This window comes from Rhopalosiphum padi, chromosome 1 (genome assembly GCF_020882245.1).
Source record: "Rhopalosiphum padi isolate XX-2018 chromosome 1, ASM2088224v1, whole genome shotgun sequence".
In the NCBI taxonomy this organism is placed as follows: domain Eukaryota; kingdom Metazoa; phylum Arthropoda; class Insecta; order Hemiptera; family Aphididae; genus Rhopalosiphum; species Rhopalosiphum padi.
In genome coordinates this window covers 61,506,753-61,533,767 of record NC_083597.1, presented here as the reverse complement: position 1 = coordinate 61,533,767, position 27,015 = coordinate 61,506,753, and the positions used below count along the sequence as shown (strand labels likewise).

At 29.4% G+C, this 27,015-nt stretch overlaps 1 protein-coding gene across 1 annotated transcript in view; it reads right to left on the bottom strand.

The window, feature by feature from the left end:
* LOC132931926 (uncharacterized) overlaps positions 1-25,027 on the bottom strand; it is a 38,093-nt gene extending 13,066 nt beyond the window's left edge. The window contains exons 1-2 of the mRNA XM_060998013.1: positions 24,697-25,027; positions 4,542-4,646 (exon numbers count right to left, since the gene is read on the bottom strand). Coding sequence (XP_060853996.1) covers positions 4,542-4,632 — 91 coding nt within the window. The 5' untranslated portion in view covers positions 4,633-4,646; positions 24,697-25,027. The remainder of the gene's footprint in view (positions 1-4,541; positions 4,647-24,696) is intronic.
* Between the last annotated feature and the right edge of the window lie 1,988 nt (positions 25,028-27,015).

Genomic DNA, 27,015 nt, shown 5'->3' with positions numbered 1-27,015 from the left:
GTACCTAACGTATTTTGTTCGTCGTTCTGGCAATTATAATTATTTAATAAATGTCAGGATCAAGTGAATATATATTATTGAGAATCACCGAATCGAATCGAACCATGATAGTACCGTACCTTTACTATAATATTAATAGGTACCGAAAAAATATTTGAAAAACAATAGAGATGGTTTAAAGGAAACGAATAATAAACAAGCAATTAATCAACCCTTCCGAGTACGATTTGTAGTAATATGCACCAGTGGATAATTATATAGTATATATTATGGAGAAGAGTTCGATTACCTCGTTGAACGACGTGTTTTTTCGTTGACTCGTCTGCACTGCGAAATACGTTCAACGAAATTCATGCGTTGTGCATAGTGAAAAAAACAAATCCATAATATACATATATATATATTTATATAAGTACGCACTCGAAGCCGATATTGCTGATCACTAAAGCCTACATAATAATATTATAATATACAATATATAACCGTCGTAACACTACGATGGAAACACGAATAATTCCGTACCTATTATGTATATAGTTTGAAGGACTATTTAATATTGATCTGCTGCTGCTGGAACCGAAGAATATTGTGCGCGCGGTTATATGCTTTGTTCTTTGGCCGGTGTACCTATACACGTCAACGTCGTTCGGACACGGCCGGCGTGAGTGGTTGTTATAATATATTATACGGACGGCAAAAACGAAAGAAAAAAATAAATACAAAACGCTGGGTAACGTCGTCGCTGTCTTCGTGAACATTTTTTTCCGGTAAAAAATTATCCTCTTTTTTATTGTGCGGGGCGGATGCACAAGACGGCGTCGTAAGTACCTACACTCAAATTGCTAACACAGGACACTGAAATATTTCTTTCGTTAAATAGTATGGTGTCGGTTAATAGAAATAATTAGTTATTGCTGGAGCCATCAGATTATAAACTGTACATTGCTATGCCGGTGTAATATAAACGATAAAATATAATACGATTTAATCGATATTTTTTACGAATCTATTTGTGTCATACAACAATGTCGCGTACAATAATATAGTCCCGCAGAGAGCCATAACCATCAGAGATATATGAACATAATGATATAGATAATATTATTGGTATTGGGTAAGACGGTAGGTATAATAATATAGGTAGGTATATAATATAACAATATTATAATAGCGATCAGTTCACGTTTTATTGGCCACTCACCGATGGACAACTTTTCACGACTTGCGGTACATGAGACACGACAACCAAAGTTTAAGTGTCTAACACGCCAGTAGGGGTTTAGAAAAATATCACGAGAGGGAGGGGGGTATGGTGTCAATTCAGTATTACAGCACAACAAAATTGTCATTACATGTTTTAATATGTTTATAATATATACGTATTTAAAGAAATAAAACAAGTCTCAAAGATAATACACCGCCCCTTCTAGAAACTAGCATAAACCTGCAGTACACTACACACTTGTGTTTTTTAATAAATCGCTTAACATTAATTTGGATACCGGGGCACGGCAATATAAAAATAAATATGACAAAACGGACCAAAAAGCTGATGTTGAGAACCAGAACTTACCAATGAACACCACTCCTCCAGATCACAACTTTTGAATTGAATTCAATCAAATAGAAAACAAAATCGCGTAAAAATATATTAAAACTAAGAAAAATAAAAAACATAATTCACGATTGACAAGACCCTGAGTTAAAAATAAAATAGAAAACAATACTTTGTGGACTAAGAATAACAGACGGTTTTTTGAAATCAAATGAAGATCCCACCTACATGTGAAACCTACGGAACAAACACTAGCGGTTAAGCATCTACTGACGGAATGTTGTAAGTACAAATGAGAGTTCGAAGAATGTAAAACAGCCAATGCCTTCGATGCAACGCTATAGGACTCGACCTGAAAACAACTTAAACTTATTATTGTTCTTAAGAAAAACTAAATTATACAATGACCTTTAGTTAATGTATATTATATATATATATATATTTACTGTTGATAATTGCCATACATTTTTTTCTTAATATTTACGTATTTAAAGGAATCAACCAAGTCCTATGGAATAAACTACTCCCGCCGCCGTCCCTCTCAAAAACACACCACCACTAGAATACACACACGGACAATTTGTACTTATACTATTATTATTTCGAACAAAACACGAACATAGTGTTTAATGAACGAATATATTATGAATTACTATATATACCTATTAAAACATTGATTGCGAGTGTCGTCTGTCTGTGTGTGAACGGACCGCGTCATAATTCAAAATGTCGACGGGCTTTTTATACCGTCGTCGCATTTATAGTCTTATTTCCTAATAACGTAATATAATAATAAATAAATCCGTCACGTCAGTCTCGTCTTATAGTACTCATCGTACACACACACACACACACACACACACGGCTTGCCCATTTAAACATACCTACATATATATATATATACGTGTAGGTACTGCACCAAAATACATATCGATGTCTCGACCACGAGAAGGTCCAGCCGCAATTGTCTCCTCGACAGTGTGTTTCATATAATAATGCACATCGCAAATAATATCGTATATACCTATCTATCTATCCTATATATTATTGTGATGTAGGTATACATATAAAATAACGTTCGATAACATATAGACGGCCGACACGAGTGTGTTATTTCATCGATTCCCATTCGATTTCGCGTCCGTCTGTCATCCGCAGCACACACAATTGGACGTCGCTAATAAGCTGCACCGATCCGCGAGTGTATGTGTGTGTGTGTATAATATATATACTCTATAATATGTGTCTATATAATAATAATGTACAGATGGCTAGCTGCTGTAGGTATTATTGGAATTTATTTATTTTTCACTGTCTTCTAGTTATATTCTTCTATACGCGTCGTCATAATATTATCTTCTGTTCCCAGGTCGATTCACACAATCCAATTGTACATTTTTAAGTTACCGTACACACACACACACACACACACACATACACATACGATTTTATTATTAATGTCGGTATATTATTATATTATTACAGGTGCGTTTATAGTCTGTATGTAATATAACGGCCAGTGTCGCCGTTTCCGCCGTCCGCCGCGCCGTGCCTTATACTACGCGGTCATCCCATACGACAACAACAATAATCATAATAATATATATTATATTACATTGTGTCACACTCGCACATTCGTAATAATAATAATAACGACTATATAATGTGGAATACAGTTTTCGGGATTTACAAAAGCTTAAAGCAAAAACCGTTCACATTTAATCGCGTATATATGCGTTGGTATATTATGCCGATAATATTATATATTTCCCTTTGCGCACGGTAGTAATTGCCTTATACATATACATTATACATATTATACTATTATTATACCATACATACGGTCCACCGTCCTGTACGTATACTGTACAGTATATAATTATAATATGATATTCTGATATGTATAGGTAGAACGTATTATAAAATCGTACACAAATACAGGTGTATCTATACCAAATTTCGATTGAAAAAATGATTACATATGGGAATGAAAAAAAAAATTCAAGTACCTAGAGATTATTTTATATTCAGCGTGAGCGTATTGAGGCCATTAGGGTGATATAGGTACGTGGGTAGTTTATTATGACGTATAGTCAATTGCTATATTAGAACTTTCAATGGCGAAAACGAAATATTCAATTATTATTTGCAATTTTCGATTCTCAGTTGGTACTAAAAAGATACTAGATCATTATGAAAAAATATTTTGAGAACCAAGAACCAAATCAAAGTTGAAAATCTGTAACCTCGATAATTAATGACATTTTCATTTTTACCGTTTAAAAAATATTCAACACAATATGCGTATACCTAATAATGAGTGAACATTTCAAAATACCTACGTTTTTTAGCATCTGCAGATAATTCAAACTAGTTTCGTAAATTAAAATTGGTACAATTTTCATGATTTTATACTGGAAAAGTATTTTGAGAAATATCCAAAAACAAGCTTTTTAAAGTACAAACTATACTTGAACTTAATTTTCATAATTAGGGCTTAAAGAAAATATCTTTTTTGATCGAGAAGAGAACATTTTTATTATTGACCTTATCGTGGTAAGTTTTTTACCATTGTGGCCTACCATCGTGGAAAAGGAGTGCGTATATACCTACCTACTAACATATTTTGTTAGCATGTTATAGCAATACATCACTGTTTATACTAAATATAATATTCACATCGAAATTAATACGTACTGTAATAGGTACGCTATAAAATAATCAATTCGCCATATTCTATATTATTTTATGAACATTATTTTTTTTATAATATTGACTCGAGATCCTCACACGCTATATTATAGTCGCGTGCACGTAATTTTAATCATCACGAATAATCGCTCAAAATCAACTGTCAATGTTTATTTATATACTAATATGTATATTAGACCATTTAAAGATTTGTCGATTACAATATTTTGACGGACAAAACGAGTTTATTTAGTCAAATTTATAATAGGTATAAGTGTGTTATTATAATACGTACCAAGCACGCTGGCAAAGTTTGTCCACAAAAGTAAAAACAGTGACCATCTCGACCAACTACCGGGATGTAGTACTACGCCGGCAGCTTTCATATTTTAAACGACTCCTGAAATAAAAATACACATACTTTAATATTATCACTTACATACTTATATAGTTTATATATTTCAAATATGGATAAAACATTCTTTCTTATATTAGGTACATACTTAATAAAAAAGAATATTTTTTTTATAAGTTATTCAATCATTCTTTTTAATGTCCCAATAATTATAGCGGTCTCTTATATAAATTATAATCATTTTAAGTGTAAGAAAAAAAGTAGATAGATATATATACTCATCGAAGATGAAGAATACACTAATAATTATGTTGTTTTTCACGATGGTATATTATATATTATTTTGTTTGACTTTGTAATTTATCATCAATGTATATATATATATATATATATAAGTAATTTATTCAAAATGTCTGCACCCTATTGGTCAACAATTTTCATTGACAAAATGCCATTTTTATAATATAATATTATAAAACTTCAAGTTATGGTTTTTTTTATCTTTTTTTTTTTTAAATTTAATCATCATCACGAGTTGAATAGACTACTGAAATATTACTTGAATATTTGTCGGATGTCAAAAAAACCTCCGTTTATGATTTGAATCACGAAATACCAACCATATTTTATACTAAAAACTACGTAATTTTTTTTCTAATAATTTTTTGTCTTCTCTATCCGTTCGTATATGTATATAAATGGAATTCTCCGGAGCAACCGTATAAATCGAGTCGAATCGTTGTGCTGAGTTCAAGGAACTATCTCGGAAAATCGGTAGCTGCGTATGTCATTTTCTGTCTGCAGTATACGTATTCGCGAACCACGTATGAACGATGTACCCATTGCTGGACAAAATTTTTATGATGAAAAAAAATAACAGAATATAATATAGAAGATATGAAAAAAAATGATTTCCCCGCTTAAGGAAATATTTTTAAAAATGCATAACTCAATAAAAAAAACGTGTCCGTTCACGTTTCTGACCATACGAATGTTTTTACCACGTCCGATTTGATTCCGAATATTGAGTAATTATATTAAAATATTCATCCGGTAAATTGAACTAAAATAATATTATGCCTCAATGTTCATCCTTGATTTTGATAATTTTGTACAAAGTCACGTGCACAATTTTTAATTTCTAATTATTTCTTCGGAAATTCAAAACAGGATTTTTTATTATTATTTTAAATAAAACGTTCATCATTTTTAGTAAAAATTAGATTTTATTTCACCTATTAAATCATGGAAACCATGGTTTAATACTAAAATATTCGTTCGTGGTTTTTATTTCAGTGTTACACATTATTACTAATATACATAATATTATGGAAATGAAAGAATTTCCGAACCCTATATTTATTAGTAAATCCATTTATCCATTATATTTGATAGATATTTGATTATTATTTTTGATCACAATAAATTGATTTGTCTATTGTAGTATACATTACCAAAAGTAGCAGATTTCAAAAATTACATTCACCTTTGGTGTTATTATCATAGCGGATGTAGTAAAATGTATTAATAAAATATTTAAACTACAATAATCGTCTAATCTCTAAATTGGAGAATATCACGTTAAAAAAATACATTATAAAATAACGGAATGTAACATAACACCGTCAATTTAAATGCATGCTTAAATTGATACCAATTATTTTTGAAGTAATAGCTGTCTAGTATATATACACCTACAATCTACATGTTCATAAAGTAAAAATTTTAATATTGCTTGAAATTACCAAAATAAAATAATGATCCAACACGTATTATATTATACGCCATACGTTTAAATGTATTTATTTATTCGTTTTATTTAAATTCAAGCATAAACATATATATATATATTATAGTTTATGCATAACATTAATATTAATTGTCCTGACTAGATTTCATATACTGATTCGATATGACTATATAAGTTAGAACTTATGTATTATTTAATTCTCGCGCGTGTTATTATCGTCTACTTTTCTGAATAATATGGTTGTACTTAAATCGCGGGTCTGCTATACAGATTTAAAGTTCTTTTAAATAAACGAACAAATTAAATTATACGCCAATTTTTTTAAAGGTGTACCTAACCATGCATGGAACCCATTAACGTTTGAATCGCTTTAATAATAATTGACGTATGACATGCGGGTATTTATTTTGGCAGACGGGGCGTTAAACTCTCTTTGAACTGGGTCAGTGCACTGGCTATATTAAATAGTTTATTGTAATACACTATCGCGGGTAACGAAATAGTAAAATCTAATCGCATAATCGTACAACTTACACGTGCTAGCAATACGATGAATATCGAGTAAAAAAGTTACATTCGTTTAGTTTATTTCGACGACAACTGTACAGCGGGCGACTAGATAGATAGGTGATGGTCAACTCATCGTGGCGATTTCGACAATGACATTGACACCGCGAGAAATAAATAATAGAAGGCAATCCGGTATTCCGGTGTTTACGATCTTGCGCACAGGTATATCTAGTTAGAATCGTGTGATCGTCTTGGATTTTTATTATATTACTGCTGCGCCAAATAAAAAATGATAGTGCTGATGGTTGCCGTTTCTACAATAGGAAATTTCGTCGTCTTCCGAATTCGACCTGAATAATATTCGGCTGCAGTTGAGATGATAAAGATTCTAGTAAGGACCCCCACACCATAGGTTTTTGTCCATCCGACACGGTTATTTTTCCCTGTTTAATTATATCAGCAACTGCGCCCAGCGGAAGTGTGTGGCGCGGAGCGGCAAGCAGGGGCATACCGTATATAATGATATCTGGATTGTTCGGACGACGCGTACCAAAGCTATTGTTTTACCATATACCGACGTGACGGTATACCGTTAATCTCGAGGATCTGCGGAGTTGTTAAGCCGTCTATAAAAATATAATAATAATAACGATAATATAATATAATAAAGGCGGGCATGTGATGATGATGTCTGGCTCAATTTTATTCTTTTCGGAGTGTATAGCAATCAGAATTTACACGATCTCCGTTCCGCGCGTATACAGTATACATAATAATAGAACGATATATAATAATTGTTTATCTGTCACACTCGGGTTGCTGTATAGTAGTAACACATTTTATTATGTATACCTTATAAATACGTATAAGCAGCGCGGTGAGCTCTGCCTGCAAATAAAAATCAAACACAATGGCGCGATGAGGAGTTATATATTGGACTGAATTATCACCTCGATGACGATTTCACCTGGAAGTTGCAGTTTTGACGATGAATAGACGCGTCGTGAATTATAAATTCAACGAAAATTGTCAATTGAAAAATTGAGTTCACGTAGACAATGCTCTGTGACATTATACACAGATGTCCTGCACCCTGCGCAAAGCGCCGTCGCCACGATGAGCAATTGTCGTCTAGCGGGCAGACGAGGAAAATGGGTCAGTTCGACGAAAGAATGAAGGCGGGGAGGGGGGGAGAAAAGAGAACTGGAAATAAGTTCGCTGTTGATTTAATTAGGTTTTCTCGATTGCCGGTAATTGTAACACGGTAGAACGGAGGAGACCTGGGCACGTAGATCAATACCGTTGGCGCGTTTTTTTTTTTTAAATTTGATGAGGTCATCTTTATATGTAGGATATGCGATTTTCCATGATTTAGTCAAGCATTCTCAACATGATGGATTTTTTTTTTAAGACAGTATTTTTACCTATAGATATTATATGTACTATAGACATATTATTGTGTTATTTGCTAGACATTAACGATCGATAATAATTTATATTATCATATACCTATACACATACTGATGATATGTAAATGCTGGTACAATGTAACTTATACCTACATATTAATACATGGAATATGCATAATGCATATAAACAATTTAAAAACCACGTCGTAGAATAGTATAATAATTGTTAAAGACATTATATTAATATAATACATCTATACCTAATAAATAATATCTACAGTATACTTGAATATTGATCTATCATTTTTCTATTATAGATTTTGGTATATTATGTTATAAAAATAATTTGCGATCTATAACAGCTGTTGAGATTAAAGTTTTTATTTCTTATTGCTACTGAGATCGTATCTTTGAATTACTGAATGCATCAACGCGTCCTTTGTTTGTGTTTAATGTGTACAAAATAAATTCACTTACATTTTTAATATTTAATGCATTCCTTGATATAATGACTAATTTAAGATTTTTTTTTAATATGACATTATTACTTGGTTTCCCACAGTGGCTGAATTATTATTAGATAAGCACCCATGTTGCAGTTCTCAGAGCATGTTCAGTTATAATACAATCAAAATTCAATTCGAATCTCTCACCGTCATGTATCATTCTTATAAATGCAATCTTCTCACAAACACGGTTTTTATAACTTCATAAGGTCCACCATTGCTGAAATCGTTGATAGCATAGACATCGCATGCCTTAAGGTTTGTATATTATAGTGTCCATAATATGTACTTATTCCGTTAATATATTTATGATTTGCTGTTGATCGAATCAACATTTTTTTCTCCTTTTCTTCTCTAATTTATATTCTTACAGTTATAGCCATAAACCAATGTGTGTTAGATATTTTAATAGCTGATAGCCAGTCGTGCTCGCTTGAAGCGCTCTTTAGTATTTACAACTATTAAATATATCCATCATAAGATATTTAATAATGTATCCATGAACATAAAACATGCCACTGATTACCCATGTTTAGCTTGAAATAATATACTATACAAAATTTAAAACAAAAAGGAAAAATATTTTGAAAAAAAAAAATGTTTGTTTGAATAAGTAACTGTAATATACGTACACATTTATTTATTACAATAAACTATGAAAAATTATACTATCTTAATTTACTATATATAGAATTAATATGATATATATTTCTCGTACCTATTACACGTTTTTTATATTTGTTCCTTTTACATTAATAATTTGAAAATATGATTATTAATTATTTGTAATTTACTTTAATATATTGTATTTACAATAAATTACATAAATGCTTAGTTAAATAATTTGAATTTTCTTAGTTTAGTAACAGGTGGATAAAGTTTCTTTTACTCGTATAATTATTGTAGACTTTATATGTGTACTTTGGTTCATAATTTCTAATAGACATAAAAGAAAAAAGGTTAGATTTACAGATTTTTTAAAAAATAATATATTTATTTTATTCAATTTGCAGAAGATAAATTCCAAATGTAGTATCATTCTAAGCTCGATTTAACAAAATGATTAAGCAAATTTCTATAGTTTTGTTCATACAAGCTGTTAACTGCGGTGCTCTCGACCAACAAGTACCTATAAGTATAATACCTATAAATATTATAATAATATTATTTTAAGCCGATCTGTTGTCAACAATCTGTCACATGATTATTTCTTATTAACCCAAATATTATATTCTTCACTGTATATCTGATATCAATATCACTGACGCGAAACGCACTACGCACAGTAAGAACACTATAAAAAGGTTTTGTCCCTGTGTTTATCCTCATTTTTTTGTATCCTGTATACTATTGTTATTCTCAGTATTTACAATGCACGGATTATCTAGAAAAACCAATGATTTTGAGTTACCAAAAAAAATAACAATAATAAATATAGGTACGTACGTATATTATTATAATCAACGGAATTAACGGGTTTCTTCTACGGTTTCGCGCGTATACGGTGTATGTCTTTTCGTTATTATTATCACCGCACCAGTGATTATGCGTGGATATCAATGGTGGGTTTATTATATTATGCGTCCTGCGGTACGGTGTCACTGTAGTTGGCTATCTTGTGTCATCCGAAGCGGAAAATCATACGAGTAGCTGTTATTGCTAACTATACCGCTAATATTTTAACCATTAAGTAAGTGCGAATTGGTCGTTATTATGTTATGAACATGTGGCTTAATAATCGACTTAAACAAAAAAAAAAAAAATAATAATAATTTAAACTCTACATTGCAGGTAAATAAAACTGTTTTTGGACTTGTAGAACTACGGATTACGGTTGTTTATTTACATAATATCATGATATATTATAGCGATTATATTCATTTTACAAGTATTATGTTTTCCATTACTTATTTCTCTGGTTCTAAACGCTACAAAAATACCAACATCAAATTTATAGTCCGCAGAGACACCGAAGTTCAATAGACGATATTCCAAGAGCGGCTTATTGTAAATACATTATTATATTATCTTTGATCTTCGCATGTGCAGTCGTTTATAATAATTTCTACATTTTCTTTTTCAATATCGACACAATTTTATCTCGGTTATCGTTTGATATAATACACGTGCAGACACTGAACGCGTACCTATATTTACAACACAAAGAAAGAGTATTCTCATATATCATACAGATGACCGTTTTAATTCGACTTGACTACCCGAGAAAGCAATATATACGATGGATAATATCTAGTTCTACCATAGTTTATGGTCACAATTATATATGAATTTATAAATTTCACGCTAAACGATAGAAGGTTAAAACAAAAATAAAGTTTTCTACAAATAGTATTAATATTTTATGAAATAAACTTGTGAAATATATTGTGTTTCATGGAATATCTGCATATGCGTATAAAGATGATATTTATAAATTAATATAAAACAGAATATAGAGGTATTATACCTATTTGCATCGAGTCGTATATATTATACAATAGTGTTGATCTGCAATTATTAAGTACAATAAATTATCAATGATTGCTTAAAAAATGATTACCATATGTACCTACTTCAGTTGAAAAAATATCTAAAAAATGATTAAAATTACTGATTTTCGGCAGTTTGTTTGGAAACTGTATAATAAAAAAATTAATTAAACGGTTGTAATAACTATAGTAGATTAATGATAGATATTATATATAATGACACCACAACAGTAGAATATACTACATATTATATATGGGTGAAGGTCTCGAGGTCTTTAGACCATAAGCTGACCATTATCTATTTACTGCGTGACAAATTAATCTGGTCCAATATATTCATAAAAGCTGCCATCATGATCAAGAGAAGAGAATCTTAGATGAACATGGATGAATACGGCAGTGAACGTCATCATTATTAGAATAGACTACTCGTACGTATATAGTATATACTATTATGGTCCAGTTTAATTTTTTAATTTTTTTTTTTTATTATTGTCTATTTGGCATTCGTTTACTGGGTCATACCGTACACAGACGTCCCCCACGATATATCTACCTATTTCTTTTCGCATCGTTTAGCGCCCGCACACAATTCCCGTTTCTATAGTAGTCTACTGAAACGAAACAATTGCCAATTACCAATGGAGATCATTAACTAATCAATGCACCGTTAAAATACTATTATAATGATTATAATATAATATTCTATAATATAATTGAGTAGGTATTTTGAAAAATAAAAATGCTATAAACAAATTTAAATATATGGGAAAATGATATTATAAAGGACATTTTAGATTTCCTATCAAGAATAATTGTGTTTTATCAATAAATAATCGACCGTAAGTTGATAAATAATTTTAAATAATTTATAGTCAATAATATTATAACTTAATTCAGAATTAAATCAATAGTGTTTAACATAAATATATTTATACATCGAATAATTGTTGCGTTCCTAATTTGGTTCAACTACTATTTTTAAACAAATAATAGCGTAAAATTTTAAATTTAAATTTAAAAAAATTAAAATATTGAATGCCTATCATATTGACATTTATGTGATTTAACTGTTATCAACACGTCTATAAAATTTAAAAACGATGTTTTCCCTTTTTGAAATGTCGTCATAATTTGTGAAGTCTGTCAAATGTCAATACTGTCTGATTTTTACTACCCGCCATAGTCACGAATCATATTCGAAATTGCGAACTACATTTAACACGCTGTGATGGTACCTATATATATATATATATATATATACTGCTATAATAAATAAATACCTATAATCGAAATTCGAACACTACTCTACAAATGACCTAGAATGTGCTCATCGTCTTGTTAATATGTAGGTATTTTCGGATGAAAAGAAATAAGTGAAATATCAAATATAACGGATCATTATAATAGCTATATATATACGAGCCTTCTGGTTTTTGTATAACATTATAAAGGTTGTCAGGAAGAAGAAAGTAAAACGCCCCGAATTATTCTTGATGGTCTTTTGTTCATTGGCTTGCATTAAATTGTCACTAGAACACAGTGGATAAAAAATATTTGAATGATACAACGGTGGTGACCTAGTTAATGAATTCGTTTAATAATCAAAACGAAACATAACCGTATCACGATTCACGTACATATAAAGGTATACGTGGTGTATAATGTACAGGATGCAGGAACTACTATAGCTGCGATGCTGTTGGCGTACATAACATTAATTATGGTTGAAATCACATCGGAAAAATATGTTTCCAGCATAAATCAATTTTATGTACAGCAGTCTAGAACATTGTCCAGCCATTTGGATTTGGACTAATGCATCAGTCTTGTTATACCTTATAATATGAATATTTTTTCGGTTTAATTGAACTAATGACTGGGCATTTTTTTTTTTTTTTTTTTACATCCATAAACGCTCCGATTCAAATCGAACTATTCTGTCAATAATCAGTCCAATAATACAATATAATAATATATATAAATATAAACATAAATAATATATCCATCAACAGCAATCTACATAAGTACCCACCTAATTATTGTTATTTTCAATATAAGTAGAAAGTGCAAAAATGTCAGTACTATCATGGGCGAATCATATTTTATTTAATGTTATTATACTATGCTCAACAATCATTTTGCGTTTATATATAAATTAGATACCTATATATTTTGTATATACGTATAGACTATAGACGGACAAACGATTTTCCATAAACGTTTTCTCGTACCATTTCCACAGTTCACCGACAACCTACAACCGCATGAACCAATGTATAGCCGCAGTATTGAAACCATTTTAAATTGTAATTTATTTTCATTTTTTATTTTATGCATTTTTCGAAAACGATTTTCTTTAAATATATTTGAATATTGAAGTGTTTATAAATTTATTAATTTGATACGGGGTAGGAGTAGACATATATATTATATTATTATCATATAATATTTTAGATTATTTCAATCGAATAACACTTAAATGAGCCGTATGCGAATTTTGTGACTATATATATTATATACCCATTATGTATATCATCTAATAAAATGGCGAGTACGCGCGTAAGATGACGGGGCCATAATAATTAATCTGTTCGTTCGCTATATTGTTCGCTGGCCGCAGATACGCAGCGTCTCGAGCAATCGGGATAATATTTTAATCGTTAGACTTATTATTTTCTACCGCGATAATGCTGACGATGATATAGTGTTTTACATGATGGTTTTCCAGCGAGTCACCGCCGATGACTACCTCTTCTGTATCCGCAGTGCAAGTAATCTTTGCTTTTCCGACGATACACTGCACGCGTCTGCCGGAGGAGCCTCGGAAAAGTGTATACATGTAATAAAATAATATTATTATATTATATATTTGTACGCGTGTGTACGTCGCCGCCGGTTTCCCACAAGAACTAATGCACCACAAAACCGACGGACATTAACCCGGCGGGCCGGGCCGTATATAATAATATAAAGGTACGCCGTACGTCGGGATGTTTAAACGACAGATATCACACACGCATATAATAATAATATTATATATATGTATAATAATATAATATATGCGCGTGTATTATGACGTGTGTTTGTTCGCGACATTGTTACATTATTATCGAGAATAAATGATATGTGTAACATTATAAATATTTTTATAAAGGTATAAGTAGGTGGTATATATATATAAGTATATAATATGTGTTATTATAATATAATATAATATAATGCGTTTATGCGCGGCAATATTGTCGCTTAGATATTATTATATCGTTACGCCACGCCATCCGAAACGATAATAATTGCCACTGTCAAATGTCACTTGACGTACTATACGTATACAGTGAACGCGAGATCGTCGCAGAAGAAGAGTAAAAATTTGCTTCTAAAAATAAGTTATAAATCCCCCGGATTTTTTTCGCACCCTGCGATGTGTCTTCCCATGATGTCAACGACATTGTGATTCCGTCTAAACACACGCGCTGTACACTCTGCTGTGTCGACCACTTCCGAGTTAGTCGACGTATAGGCACTAGCAACTAGCATCGATTGTATAGACCATGGTTTATATAACCAGTATAGTACTATAGGTACTTAATAAGTATATGTTTTACAATAATAAGAGCATTGCAGCAATGGTCGTTTACTGACTTTTTTTTTATTAACCACATGCACAAAACAAATTATGTCGTCGTTATACATCTGCAATGATATCCAGAGTCGATTGAAAACACAATTCAGATTCTGAGCTAATATAATCATCAGTTTTGAGTTTTTGACTCAAATCGTGAAATCGTCTTCTTAGATGTTCCAAAACATCATACTTAAATGATATTATATTATATTCTCTAGTTCTACGTTGTAAAATATAGTTTGCATAAAATTTGTATTATAAATAATAATTTATAGGTATTGGTATTGGTGTTGGTATTAGTATTGTGGATTGTACCGTGTAGATCGAAACCTCTTGCGCCCGGGGTAATTGATCGATACAAATCGCAACTGGAGTATTCATTATTAGGTATAATATATTGTGCTAATCGGAAATTTAAAACACAGTTTCGAATCCTGAAAATATTGCATAGGATTTATACGAAAAATATAAAATGTATAGTATCAAATAACACTCGTTACCTATTTCAGAAACCATTAACTTTTTTTTACATAATTTTAAATTATTACATAACAAAGTACTTTATTGAGAAAATGTTTTTTTTATTATTTTTACTGTTACCTATCATTTTTTTTATAAAGTTTTTTTTGTTTAATGGCAACATCCATTTTTAATTTCTTATTCTAAAACAGAATATTTTCGGAGTAGGTACATCGATTTTGGCGTGCATATATAAATCGAATATTATAAAAGTGTTTCGAGTTTTAAACTTTTGAACTAATATACTAATCCGTAATGACTAAGTTATTAGATATTCGTTCGAAATTTGATTTTTATGTATCTTGAAAAATTGAAATATATATGTAATATTTATCAAGAGTAAATAAATTATATTATAATATGTTAATTTAACTATTTAAAGGCGTATACATTTTATTTAAGACCAGGCCTAAATGTATTTATTAAATGCAGACATCTTTTTAGTGTAATTAAAACGCCATGATATAAGTATATCCTGAACATTATTTTTAGCTTTTAAAATTATGATACAGGAAAATGTACATGAATTTTCTATATTTAATTTAAAAATTAACTTTTTTACTTTATTTGTGTAACAAAGGTGGAAACTTTAAATCATCCACTTTATAAGACGTAGTATAATATTTTTTATTATCATTAAATCATTAATACATTTAGAATAAACAATTTGTGAATATTAAAATTAAACATCACGTAATATCCATAAATTTATCATGTTATTACGATAGACCGTTATTTTTATATAAAATTTTATCTTTGCTATTTTCGAGAGGAAAGAAGTTGTTCAAGGTATGAGGCTGCATATTTTGCATACCTCATGTGCACGCATTAATAATATTTAGTTTTTAACTTAAAGTTATCATCAATCAAAAAATTAAAACATCGTTAATTTACATTCGGTCACAAATATTAGATAATATAAGTAATATTAAGTTTATAATTGTAATAAAAAATAATGTTTATGATGTCAACAAATATTTGTATTAAATTTCAATTCGCATTGTACGAACACAAAAGAAATCTCAGTACACCTGTTATAAGATGCATCTGTAAATATATCACTAAATAGTAAATATATATAACAATATTTTACCGTTGTGTTGGTTTAAATACAATATTTTGTACGGCAGTTGACACACGTATTATTATTGAAAATAATATCTGTGTGTATTTGATTTTGGTATAATATCATGGAATGTTCAATATTATTATGTTAAGACCTACTTATCGAAAATGGTTCTTTTTCTGCTTCTTTATTTATTTAGTATTAAAGTTACAGTATATTATATGAATAACACGATTCGTATTCGAGGTTGTTAAAAATGTTTTAACCCATCATTATGTGCATGGCATAATTTTTTTTTTTAATTGATTTATCATTTTATTGACATACCCGATCTTGTATTAAATACAGAGATGTTCTCGTATTAAATACTTAATGACGGCATTGCGGAATTTTTCATTGTAAAAACCGAGCAAAAAAAAAAAAGAAAAATTGTTTTTACTCGTTACAGTTGTGATGATAAATTAATTAGTGGATATCTATTGTTAAACTTCAAAGGACTACCTGTATAATTAAACCAATAACCGATTCCATGATAGGTCATTGTGTTACGTTTTTATACTTACACAAGAAAATAAGATGTTATATAGTCTTAAATTTATTTCATAGATTCACTACTCGTTTGATTCACATTTCAAACTACAAAAATAAAAATATATTATCCATTTACGCGCATGCAGTATGTATATGTGTATGGTTGTGTATATATAATTACTATAAATAGTTATAGGTATATGCAGTGGACCGCTAATCACTACAACTATATAAAAACAAAATATTGATTGACGTTTGACAAGTTAAACTATGTTGGGAAAATAAGAAGACTTCTGATTTTTATTTTATACGATAGCTAATTAGACAAATGAAGAATATGGAGTTAACCGTCCAGGAGGTCTAATATAAGTATAAAAGTCTCCTGCTGGTTTGCTTCTATAAACAAAACAAATCCTTTTTTTTTTTCATACATCTTAATCTACTTGGGATTTGCATCAATAATAATACGCGTAATCATTTGTTGTTTTTTTCTGGAAACCACATACGTTGTACAATCGTACAATTGCGGTCCAAAACGATATTCCCACATGAATTATGGAACATTCAGTTAATGATTACATACATATATAGTAGTGTAAATGTGCTTAAATGCATGTAAAAAAAAAAAATCGATAAATAAAACTTTGTCCGTTTAGTATCCGGTACAATTAAGGACCGCAAATCAATTATTATTGTAATATAAAAAAATGTATAGTATATAATATTTTAGTGTAAAAGCAATTACAAGGTTCAAAATCAGAAAAACACTCGTTGCCGTAATAGAAATTAGCACCTTAAATTTAAACAACTCTACTACTGACAAAAAAAAAAAATGTGATTGAAAAAAATTCAACATTCTATACGCTCTAGCAAAGGGAAGGTACCAAGACTCAGGACCTTGAGTCCACCATTTGCAGGGTGCTCCGCCACTGACCAGAGGTTTATTAGCCTCAGTTTAATTGATAGTTGAAAACACATTTGATGCTACAAAATTGCTCTGCCACAAAATACCGATTCTACAGTGACTATTACTAATTAAAAGGTCTATGCTCTATAATACGAGTAATATACACTTCGACGTTTTTTTTTTTTATATATATACCTACTCCCCCCGCAAATAATAATACCCGTTAAGTTTTTGCAATATGCCTACCTATAAATACAACTTCACATTCCACAATTAAATGGATACGCCTGGTCACCGTTACTAATTGTTTGGAAACATAAATAATAATGCATGTTATTTTAAACCCACACAAAGAAAATATTATTGATCGAAAATGTTAAGTTTAAAGCAATTTTTATGTACAATTCCCATTTGAGTTGTGCAGGTGAACGACGGTTCTCATGTGCAGCGCAAATTCCATTACAGTGACGAATGATAATGCCGCCCGCTCACCCTCTTGACTCTCGACCTTACATTTCATTGTTCACGAACCCACTGCAGGTGTATTTTTGCGAAGTCTAACATATTTATATATATTATATTATATTATATAAATGTATTTTTTTTTATCATTTACAATCCGTCATTATAGAAGTCAACGAGGGCCATGAGAAGCAGACACTTCCCTCGATGTGCTTTGTTACGAAAAAAAAACATTTATCTTATAAAATCTATATAACATTATTAACTCGTTAGTCATTTATGATTTATTATTAAAAAAAAATGTTATAAAATATTATTCTGCTATAGCATACACATTTTTAAGATTGATTGATAAATAATTTTAGTTCAAAAGTGAAAACTAATAATTTCAGATTAATTGGTATACCTGCCTAATATTAAAACATTCAGTGTGAATGAGATGATGATGTACGTAAAAAAAACAAAAAAAATGGATTTGTACTAGAAATATTATTCAGGACGATTGTTTGCCGAAATCGATTTCATTGGCCTTAATTTATCGTTACAATATATAAAAAAAAAACATTACATGGACGGATTGTAGAACAAACAAGTAAATAATAAAACTAGTAGTTTTTTTTCATGATTTGCATTCGTTCTCTTGAATAATATTGATGCATTATTCAAAAATGTTTCAATAAATCTTTATAATTATAAATGCAAAAAATTATATTGTAAATATTGCGTTATTATGACATAGTTTTATGAACTGATAACTATAATATTTATGAACCATCATTTCTAATTTATTTAGATATTTATGACAAAAAAATCTGACTTTTTCGTATATGATAGGCACTGTTTTTGATTATCCATATGTACTTGCAAAACATTTTAATTGATCAAACTTAAATTATTAATAATTATTTTGATATTTGTTTTGAAATATTATAATTCGAATCACCCATATACCCACATTAGTATCCGTTATTTATTAGTAGTATTTATTCAAATCAGATGATTAGCATTTAGCAGTAATTATAGGTCTCTCCATACACTGTAATTATTTCATTATTATGCTTATTACTAGGTTACTTTTTCGTGCATACTCTGGAGTCTACACGTGCCAACAATTTTCAATATTCCTTATTTACTTTACAAATTCCATTGTATAACATACATATATTATAGTATATTATGTATAAACTATGAAGAAGAACACATATGATTAAAAAAAATAAACTGTTTTTACAGTAATAACTAGCCGACAAATATTTGGTCTACAAATTCACTATTAAAATATTCCGAACGTAAAAATTAAAAAAGTTAGAATTTCCGTTCTAGTTATAGGTCACGGTACTTCTGTATAATATATTAATTTAAAACGCATTCTAATCATGGACCTGAGATAAAATATCATATAAAATGTTAAAAGTATTTAAAGTCTATAAATTATTGAAAATAATATGTTGCAAACGGGTCTTTGAAAAACAAATAGGTAATAGTAATAAACACACATTATCGTATAATATTATAATATGTCCAATAACAGTGTAATACTAATAAACCATTCCCATTTACGGTGTTCTCGATTCATATACCGCAGGGGATATAATATTATCTTTACATTTTATCGCTTTAAAATTATGGGGATTATTTCCCGCCAAAACCCTTAATTTAGAGGTGTACGCGGGTAACATCTAGAAAAAAAAAAATACGGAAACGCTAGAACGAAACCGAAACGTAACGGGACCCACGCATATCGCAACTGGTTTATAACGCGTACCGTGAACTGGGCAATTACCCCCGCGGGAGTCAAAGTTTTACGTACGACGGAACATACTGAAAACGAGGCAAACCGGTTTATTGTTTTTGTCGGCTCGCATGTTACGTACTCACTTTATGCACATCATCACCCGAAAGAGTTCATCTTAAAATAGTGTTAACGTTATGTTTAGATAAACATACATAATAATTGGATCATTTCCTATAGAACACATGAGACTACACGAGAGATGAAACGGACTGCTGCTTGTATCATTATAATATCACGTTGTCGGTCTCGTGTCTGCAATCCGTGCAGCGACAAGTCGAATAATAATAACTATTATTCCTATGTACTCAGAGGTTAAGAATTTAAAGCAGAAGACGAGAGGCTACGAGAAAATTGCAGTTTGCGTTCACGTAAATATAATAATTATATATGTACGCCGCGTGTGTATATAGTTATCGCGTTAAAAAAAAAATATTTAGGACGTCGTTCGTATCTGTATATAGTAGGTATTGTACATATTTTAAGCGTATTACATAAGTCTTATCGTGATTTACAAACAGCCAATTTCAATCGAAATACGGAATTTTGTCTTTTTCTGTATATTACGCTGCGAGTCTAAAACAAAAACTTATCCGTGTAAGTGTAATAGCAGGTACTGTACCATACGTTTCGGTCTACACGTTTTTGAACGACTACGTACCTACGTACACGCACACGTGTCGATGTGTGTTCACATTATTGCTTTGTAAAACATGTGAGTGCATATTATGTTTTAGTACACGCGTGTGTGTGTGTGTGTGTGTGGCGTGCGTGCTACCTATGCGCTATGAATTAGTGATGATTCAACTCATTACTGGAGTATACATACACCGATGCACTATGTTTATGCATCTCTACTAGTAAATGCATTGATTTTAAAACGGCCAACCTGCAACCATATAGTCGCCGTGTGGATCTGAGTCGTGGCTTCTGAAAATTCTGATTATTATTATTATTACTTATTATCGTTATACGCTAACAACAAGTGCGATGTTACATTCGAATTCAGCAGCAGCCTTACTTTAATATAGTCTTAAGTGTACGTAATTGCACGCGCAAAGTATGATGATTGTACACAGCAAGTCCACTTTAATAATATAGATACGGTATCTACCTATACACCAGGTGCAGTACGACTGTACATGATGTCATTATACGAGCTGGTAAAAACTTGTTTCAATTTTTTCTACGCCATTACCTACGCACACATCCTATTTATACACGGGTATAAAATGTTAAAAATTAAAATATAAAATAAAACTATATCATAAGAAATGAGAAAAAAGTGAAATACCGCAAACCACAAAGTCAATGACTTTGCAATTTTGATTTTATTTCCTGAGATGTTCGTACGATGTTGCTTTACAACACCGCAAAACGGTAAATATTAATAATAATCGTTCATTGATGTTTGTTCCATATGGTGTACCTGTCTGGTGTTTGGATTCGTGCGGTTTCACGTTTTTGATTGTCACCTATTTTAATACACAATAAATGCAGGTACCTTCATTTTACTGTAATAAAAATATTTATTAATTGGTTCGTGTTTATAACAGTAATTTAAATAAAACGAATATGAGTTTGAAAATTATTAGGCGAATTAAACAGAATAACTCAGTGGTGGCTATTGTTATACATATATACATATATATATAAATGATTTATCTAACATTCTTTAAGGCTTTTATAATAAATTGCCTTTATTTTAAATTACTAAAATATATTTCTTTATGTCATTGAGTATTGAAGTATTAGACAATTATCTACGATGTCTATATGTTTCAGTTGCATCTATAAGTGTTTGTAGATATAATGTACCAACAACATACATTTTTCAGAGAATAAAGTTGTTTCTGCTGGAAATTTCGATCGTAAAATATTAAAAGAAATTAAAGTTTGTTAAGTAGAACTTTAATTTCCAATTAAATAATGTTTAAGGATCAAAGTAAGTAGGATAAAAAAGGGGATTCAAACACCTATCCCCTATCCCTAACCCATTCACTACCTATCCCCATAGTGAATGGGATAGGGATAGGGGATAGGTGTTTGAATCCCCTTTTTTATCCTACTAAAGTATTATTCAATGTGCGTTAATTTTCCGTAAAAAAATACGTAATGCTAAAATATCAGTATATTACTAAACAAAAATAATTTCTTCAGCAACTAGACGTGCTTAAAAAGTGTCTGGAAAATATTATAGAATACATTTTTCTAAAATTTTTAGACCCAAAAATTACATATCGCCAATTTATAAACCAGTTGTTTAGAATAAAAATAAAAATTAATGAGTTAAAAAAACATTTAAAATACTTAGTCTTACAAGTATACTCGTTTATTATTTCGATCTTTCGGATTTTTATTAATTGTCATCAATTCCCATAATCTTATTAACATCATATTTTTGAATTAAAATATTGTAATCAATATTGCCTAATGAGAAATTACAAAAAATAGTTTTATTTAAATAATAATTAAGTACTTGTAATAATTAATTGAATATACATAATATAGTGTATCAGTAAAACGATTTCCCTGTCTTACACATGCCGAATATACTTAATAAAACCTTTTTTAGTATTTTATTCATTGTGATTACTTTGTTGATATTAAAAAATCATTACTTATTAGAATAATATTATATTTTTTGTCAAAAGCTTTCTTTAATAATTTAATTTTTAAGAAATTTATTAGTACTTACTTAACATTTTAATTTTTTGTAAATTATAAATACCAGTAGAGGTTTTAATTATATTACATATGTGTAAGATAAAAAAATATTCAATTGGTTCTCTAAATTCGCATATCATACCTTAATGATTAAATATAAATAAAAAATGTTAAATATAATTTCAACTAAATAAAATAATTTAAATATCAACAATATCAACAATATTAATAGATTTCGTATACCTAATTCTGTGATTTATTAGTTTGTTACTTCATTTATTTAAATATATCCATCGCTCTGCTTAGAATTTAAAATATTAATGCTAATGATTGTTTTGTATACACAAAGAAAAACGCACACACGCCAAACCCAAACGGTATTTGTCCAATCATTATATTATTACATTTTCCTTCAAACAGTGAATATTATTGTTGCGAAGACGAGTGGGAGTTAACGGACTGAAAGTAAATAATGACGATGGCACATTTTTAACACTGGAAATATAAAAATAATGTTAGGTTGATTCCGGTGCCGTAAGAGCATTTTACTTAAATTACTCGTGATTTAGAGTGCCGGTGTATGGTTAACTATCGAATCGGATTATCTTTGCAGAGTTTTTTTTTTTATTTTGATTTTTACCTCCAGCACTAGGTCAAGTTGGAAAAACACGCGATCGATTTTAGACCGCTAATAATGGATGAAAAAAATATAAATTCATACGGTTAAATAATTTACGGCAATAACAAATAATAATATTATAATACACGCGTGTGTTAAGCTATTGGACATAGAGGACACCACCACAATGGAAAGTGTTCCGGATAACGACGGCATAATCGAATTCTCATTTGCGTTTATCATTAGCGTATGGGTGCATGTGGGTGACGATGTGGGCTGTCTTCCAAATATCAACACAGTTATAAAACGCACATTGCAATAGTAGGTCAACCGTATTAGACTGTTTTATTGTTATAATTTTTATATTTTTTTTTTTTTGAGCGTCGTAACGATATTCACTACTAATCGTGTTGAATATTAATATTGTAATAATAATTAATAAGTACCTTTTATAATAGTTACCGCATGTATCCAACTACTGGTTAAAATGTGTACAAACATTACATTGTTAACAATTTTTTATTCACTTATTCATTTTATTTTGGCGATAATTATTATTTTAAAACTTAACCATACTACGGCTGTCATTCCCATGATTACGTGGATCATCTTTCATCAATTCCTCAAAGACAGTCATTAATTTCACAAGAAAGGGCGGTCATGCCAACAAAGATTTTCTGCATTTAATAAATAGGAATTTATTTTTTGTACTTTAAACAATTAATATCAAAATATTCGGAGCTATCAACTATTTACCAAAAATCTATTATATATTTAATACATTCAAATCTACAATACTCAAAATATTAAAAATTTAACTTTGGTTTAAAATAATTTAATATTGAAAGTTAAATTAAAAAGGTATACTTATTGAATATAATATTTTTAAGACTTATGAGTTATGACTAAAGAAATGTTCAAAATTGCTAAATAACAATGTTAAAGAATCTTAACGTATAATATTATAATGTAAGAATATAATTTTACATTGTATAAATAATATGGTTAATTTTTATTCTTTATATGAAATTTATATCATTTTCTAAAATTGTGTTCTTATCATTTATTGTGCTTTTATCGTCGTTAATTTTACCATTATTTTTAAGGTCAATAATTACACATTTACTATAAGTTAGTAATACAAAAATAGTTATGGATTATGGTTAACTAGTGAATAACATTTTTTATAAGTAATATTATAATGTAATGTAATAAATAATAATAATCATAGTTTACTTACAATTTCTTCCTTCACGTATCGTCCTATACACCTGTCGCTGGAATATTCCCGTTCCACCAATATTCACACTAAACTTCTTTGATTTTTACACAATTTACGTATATTATAATCACTATAAATATACAAATGCAATAAACGTGAAATTATTTTATTATGACGAAGAATTTATAAAACTAAATTATATATATAAAATAAGACCGACTTCGGTATACGCGGAAGCGTTTAAGTCTCGGAGACCGGACCGTACTATAATCGTAACAGTAGTGATGACACCAGTGCACAGCGCGACATCGGTCAAGGACTGGTAAACTGCACTGCGTCCAAGATCAATGCCACCGGTTCCTTTTATAACTTCTGCCCTACCACCAGGCGCACGCTAGGCCGGTCATTTATATTAAGCGTGCGGTTGGCTGTTCGTTTTCCATCTATACTTCATTTCTTCTATTTTTTTTTCTTTTTATATCATTATAGTGCATTGAGTACTCTTGTATTCGCATTCTTCATTCGTTGTTATTATCTTCATTACTATTATCATAAAATGGATTTGTGTTTTTTTTCTACTTATATGGGTAACGACAACAACATTTCACATCGTTTGTTTCGCCCCAGACATGTTCGTTCTAAAAAGAATATTTATTTTTTCCCTACTAAACGTAATGGGTGCTATAAATAAATAATGAAATTTTTATATTAAAACAGAAGCCATAATAAAGCAAAAAAAAAATAAATTACCAATAGGTACTCTCCAAACTTACTTAAAAGAAAATATATCAATTATAAAAATAAATAGGTATAGATTTTAAATTGGTAATTAGGTATATTGTAATTTTTTATGACATATTTATTTTATTATAAACCGTTATTCGATAGTATTTATTATGAATATTATGACGATATATATAATTGTATATTAATATAATTCAATTTTTAGACATTCATTTTTAATAACAACTATATAAATAGCAAAATACTAGCATTAATTTGTTTTCTTAATTTTTAGTTATATTTTATAAAAAAATATACAATCATTTTTCTAGACATTCAGTAACATTAAGTATGTAATTATATTATGTTCAATTTCGATTTTTCAATTAACGCTTAACATTAAAAATATTATATCATTGATACGTCTTTACAAGGTAATTACTAATTACACAAGAATGCTCATGCCTTTCTTTCTTCGATGATGTTGTAATTTAAAATCTGATTTTTAGAATTAATTCGACTATACTTAAAAACTATATTTTCAAATTCTTAATATTGTTTGTATTATTTATAGAGTGTTATATGGAAATAAAAACTTCTGTTTTCAAATGGAACCCACCTTTTACAGTAAATTATTGAACAGATTTTTTTTCAAAATTCAAATTCAAACGAATAGTGTTAGTTGTTAAATTTTATATAATAACTACAATAGATCCATCTAATAATGGATTTAGAAGTACTTAATAATTATTTTAGTGATCTAAAAATGTAAATAATTAATATTATCGATGGACATTTATAATTTATAAAAATTGTTTACACATAAAAATACTAGATAAAATACTGGATATACTAAATCTATTTCATAATATTGAAAAACCATTTTTAGAAAAATATTTTAATAACTGAGAAACTACTCGTTCAATTGTTTTATTTGGTACAGTTTTAATTAACAAAAATTATCCACTAGATTATCACGAGGTTATCATCAAAAAAACTGAAGTTTTATATCGCCGTACGACACTTTTTAAATAGTACAAACTATCTTAAGAATTTAAAAATATGGTCTTTAATATGTAAAAACTCCAAAAATCAGAATTTAAATTTATCATTAAAGAAGTGAGCATATTTGATAATTACGTTTAAAAATAATTCACCACTTGACACTTGAAATTAAATTGTGTAATATCATTAATATTAGTATTATTTAATTACCTACCGTAAAATTTAAAGACTATTCCCAATTGATAAGTGGCAAGTGGTAACAAACAGAAAACTGATAACTCCATACTAAAATTTACTGTCTAATAAACCAATGACAGTAAAAGTACTTTTAAATTTAAAATTTGTGATAAAAAATGTTGTATTAAAAATTCGGCACATTATCATAGTTTATGAACATTATATAGTGATATATCATTAATTATTTTATATATATTATTACCAAAACTAATCAAAATTAGCGGGGGAATGAAAAATATATTCTTCAAGTATTCGATTATGTACCTATTATAAATATAATTTGTCTTAAAGTATTCGAATGTATATTCAGGATAATATCTTCTCATTTATCCTAATAGTTCTGAATACAAAATAAAAGTATTGTTTACAAGA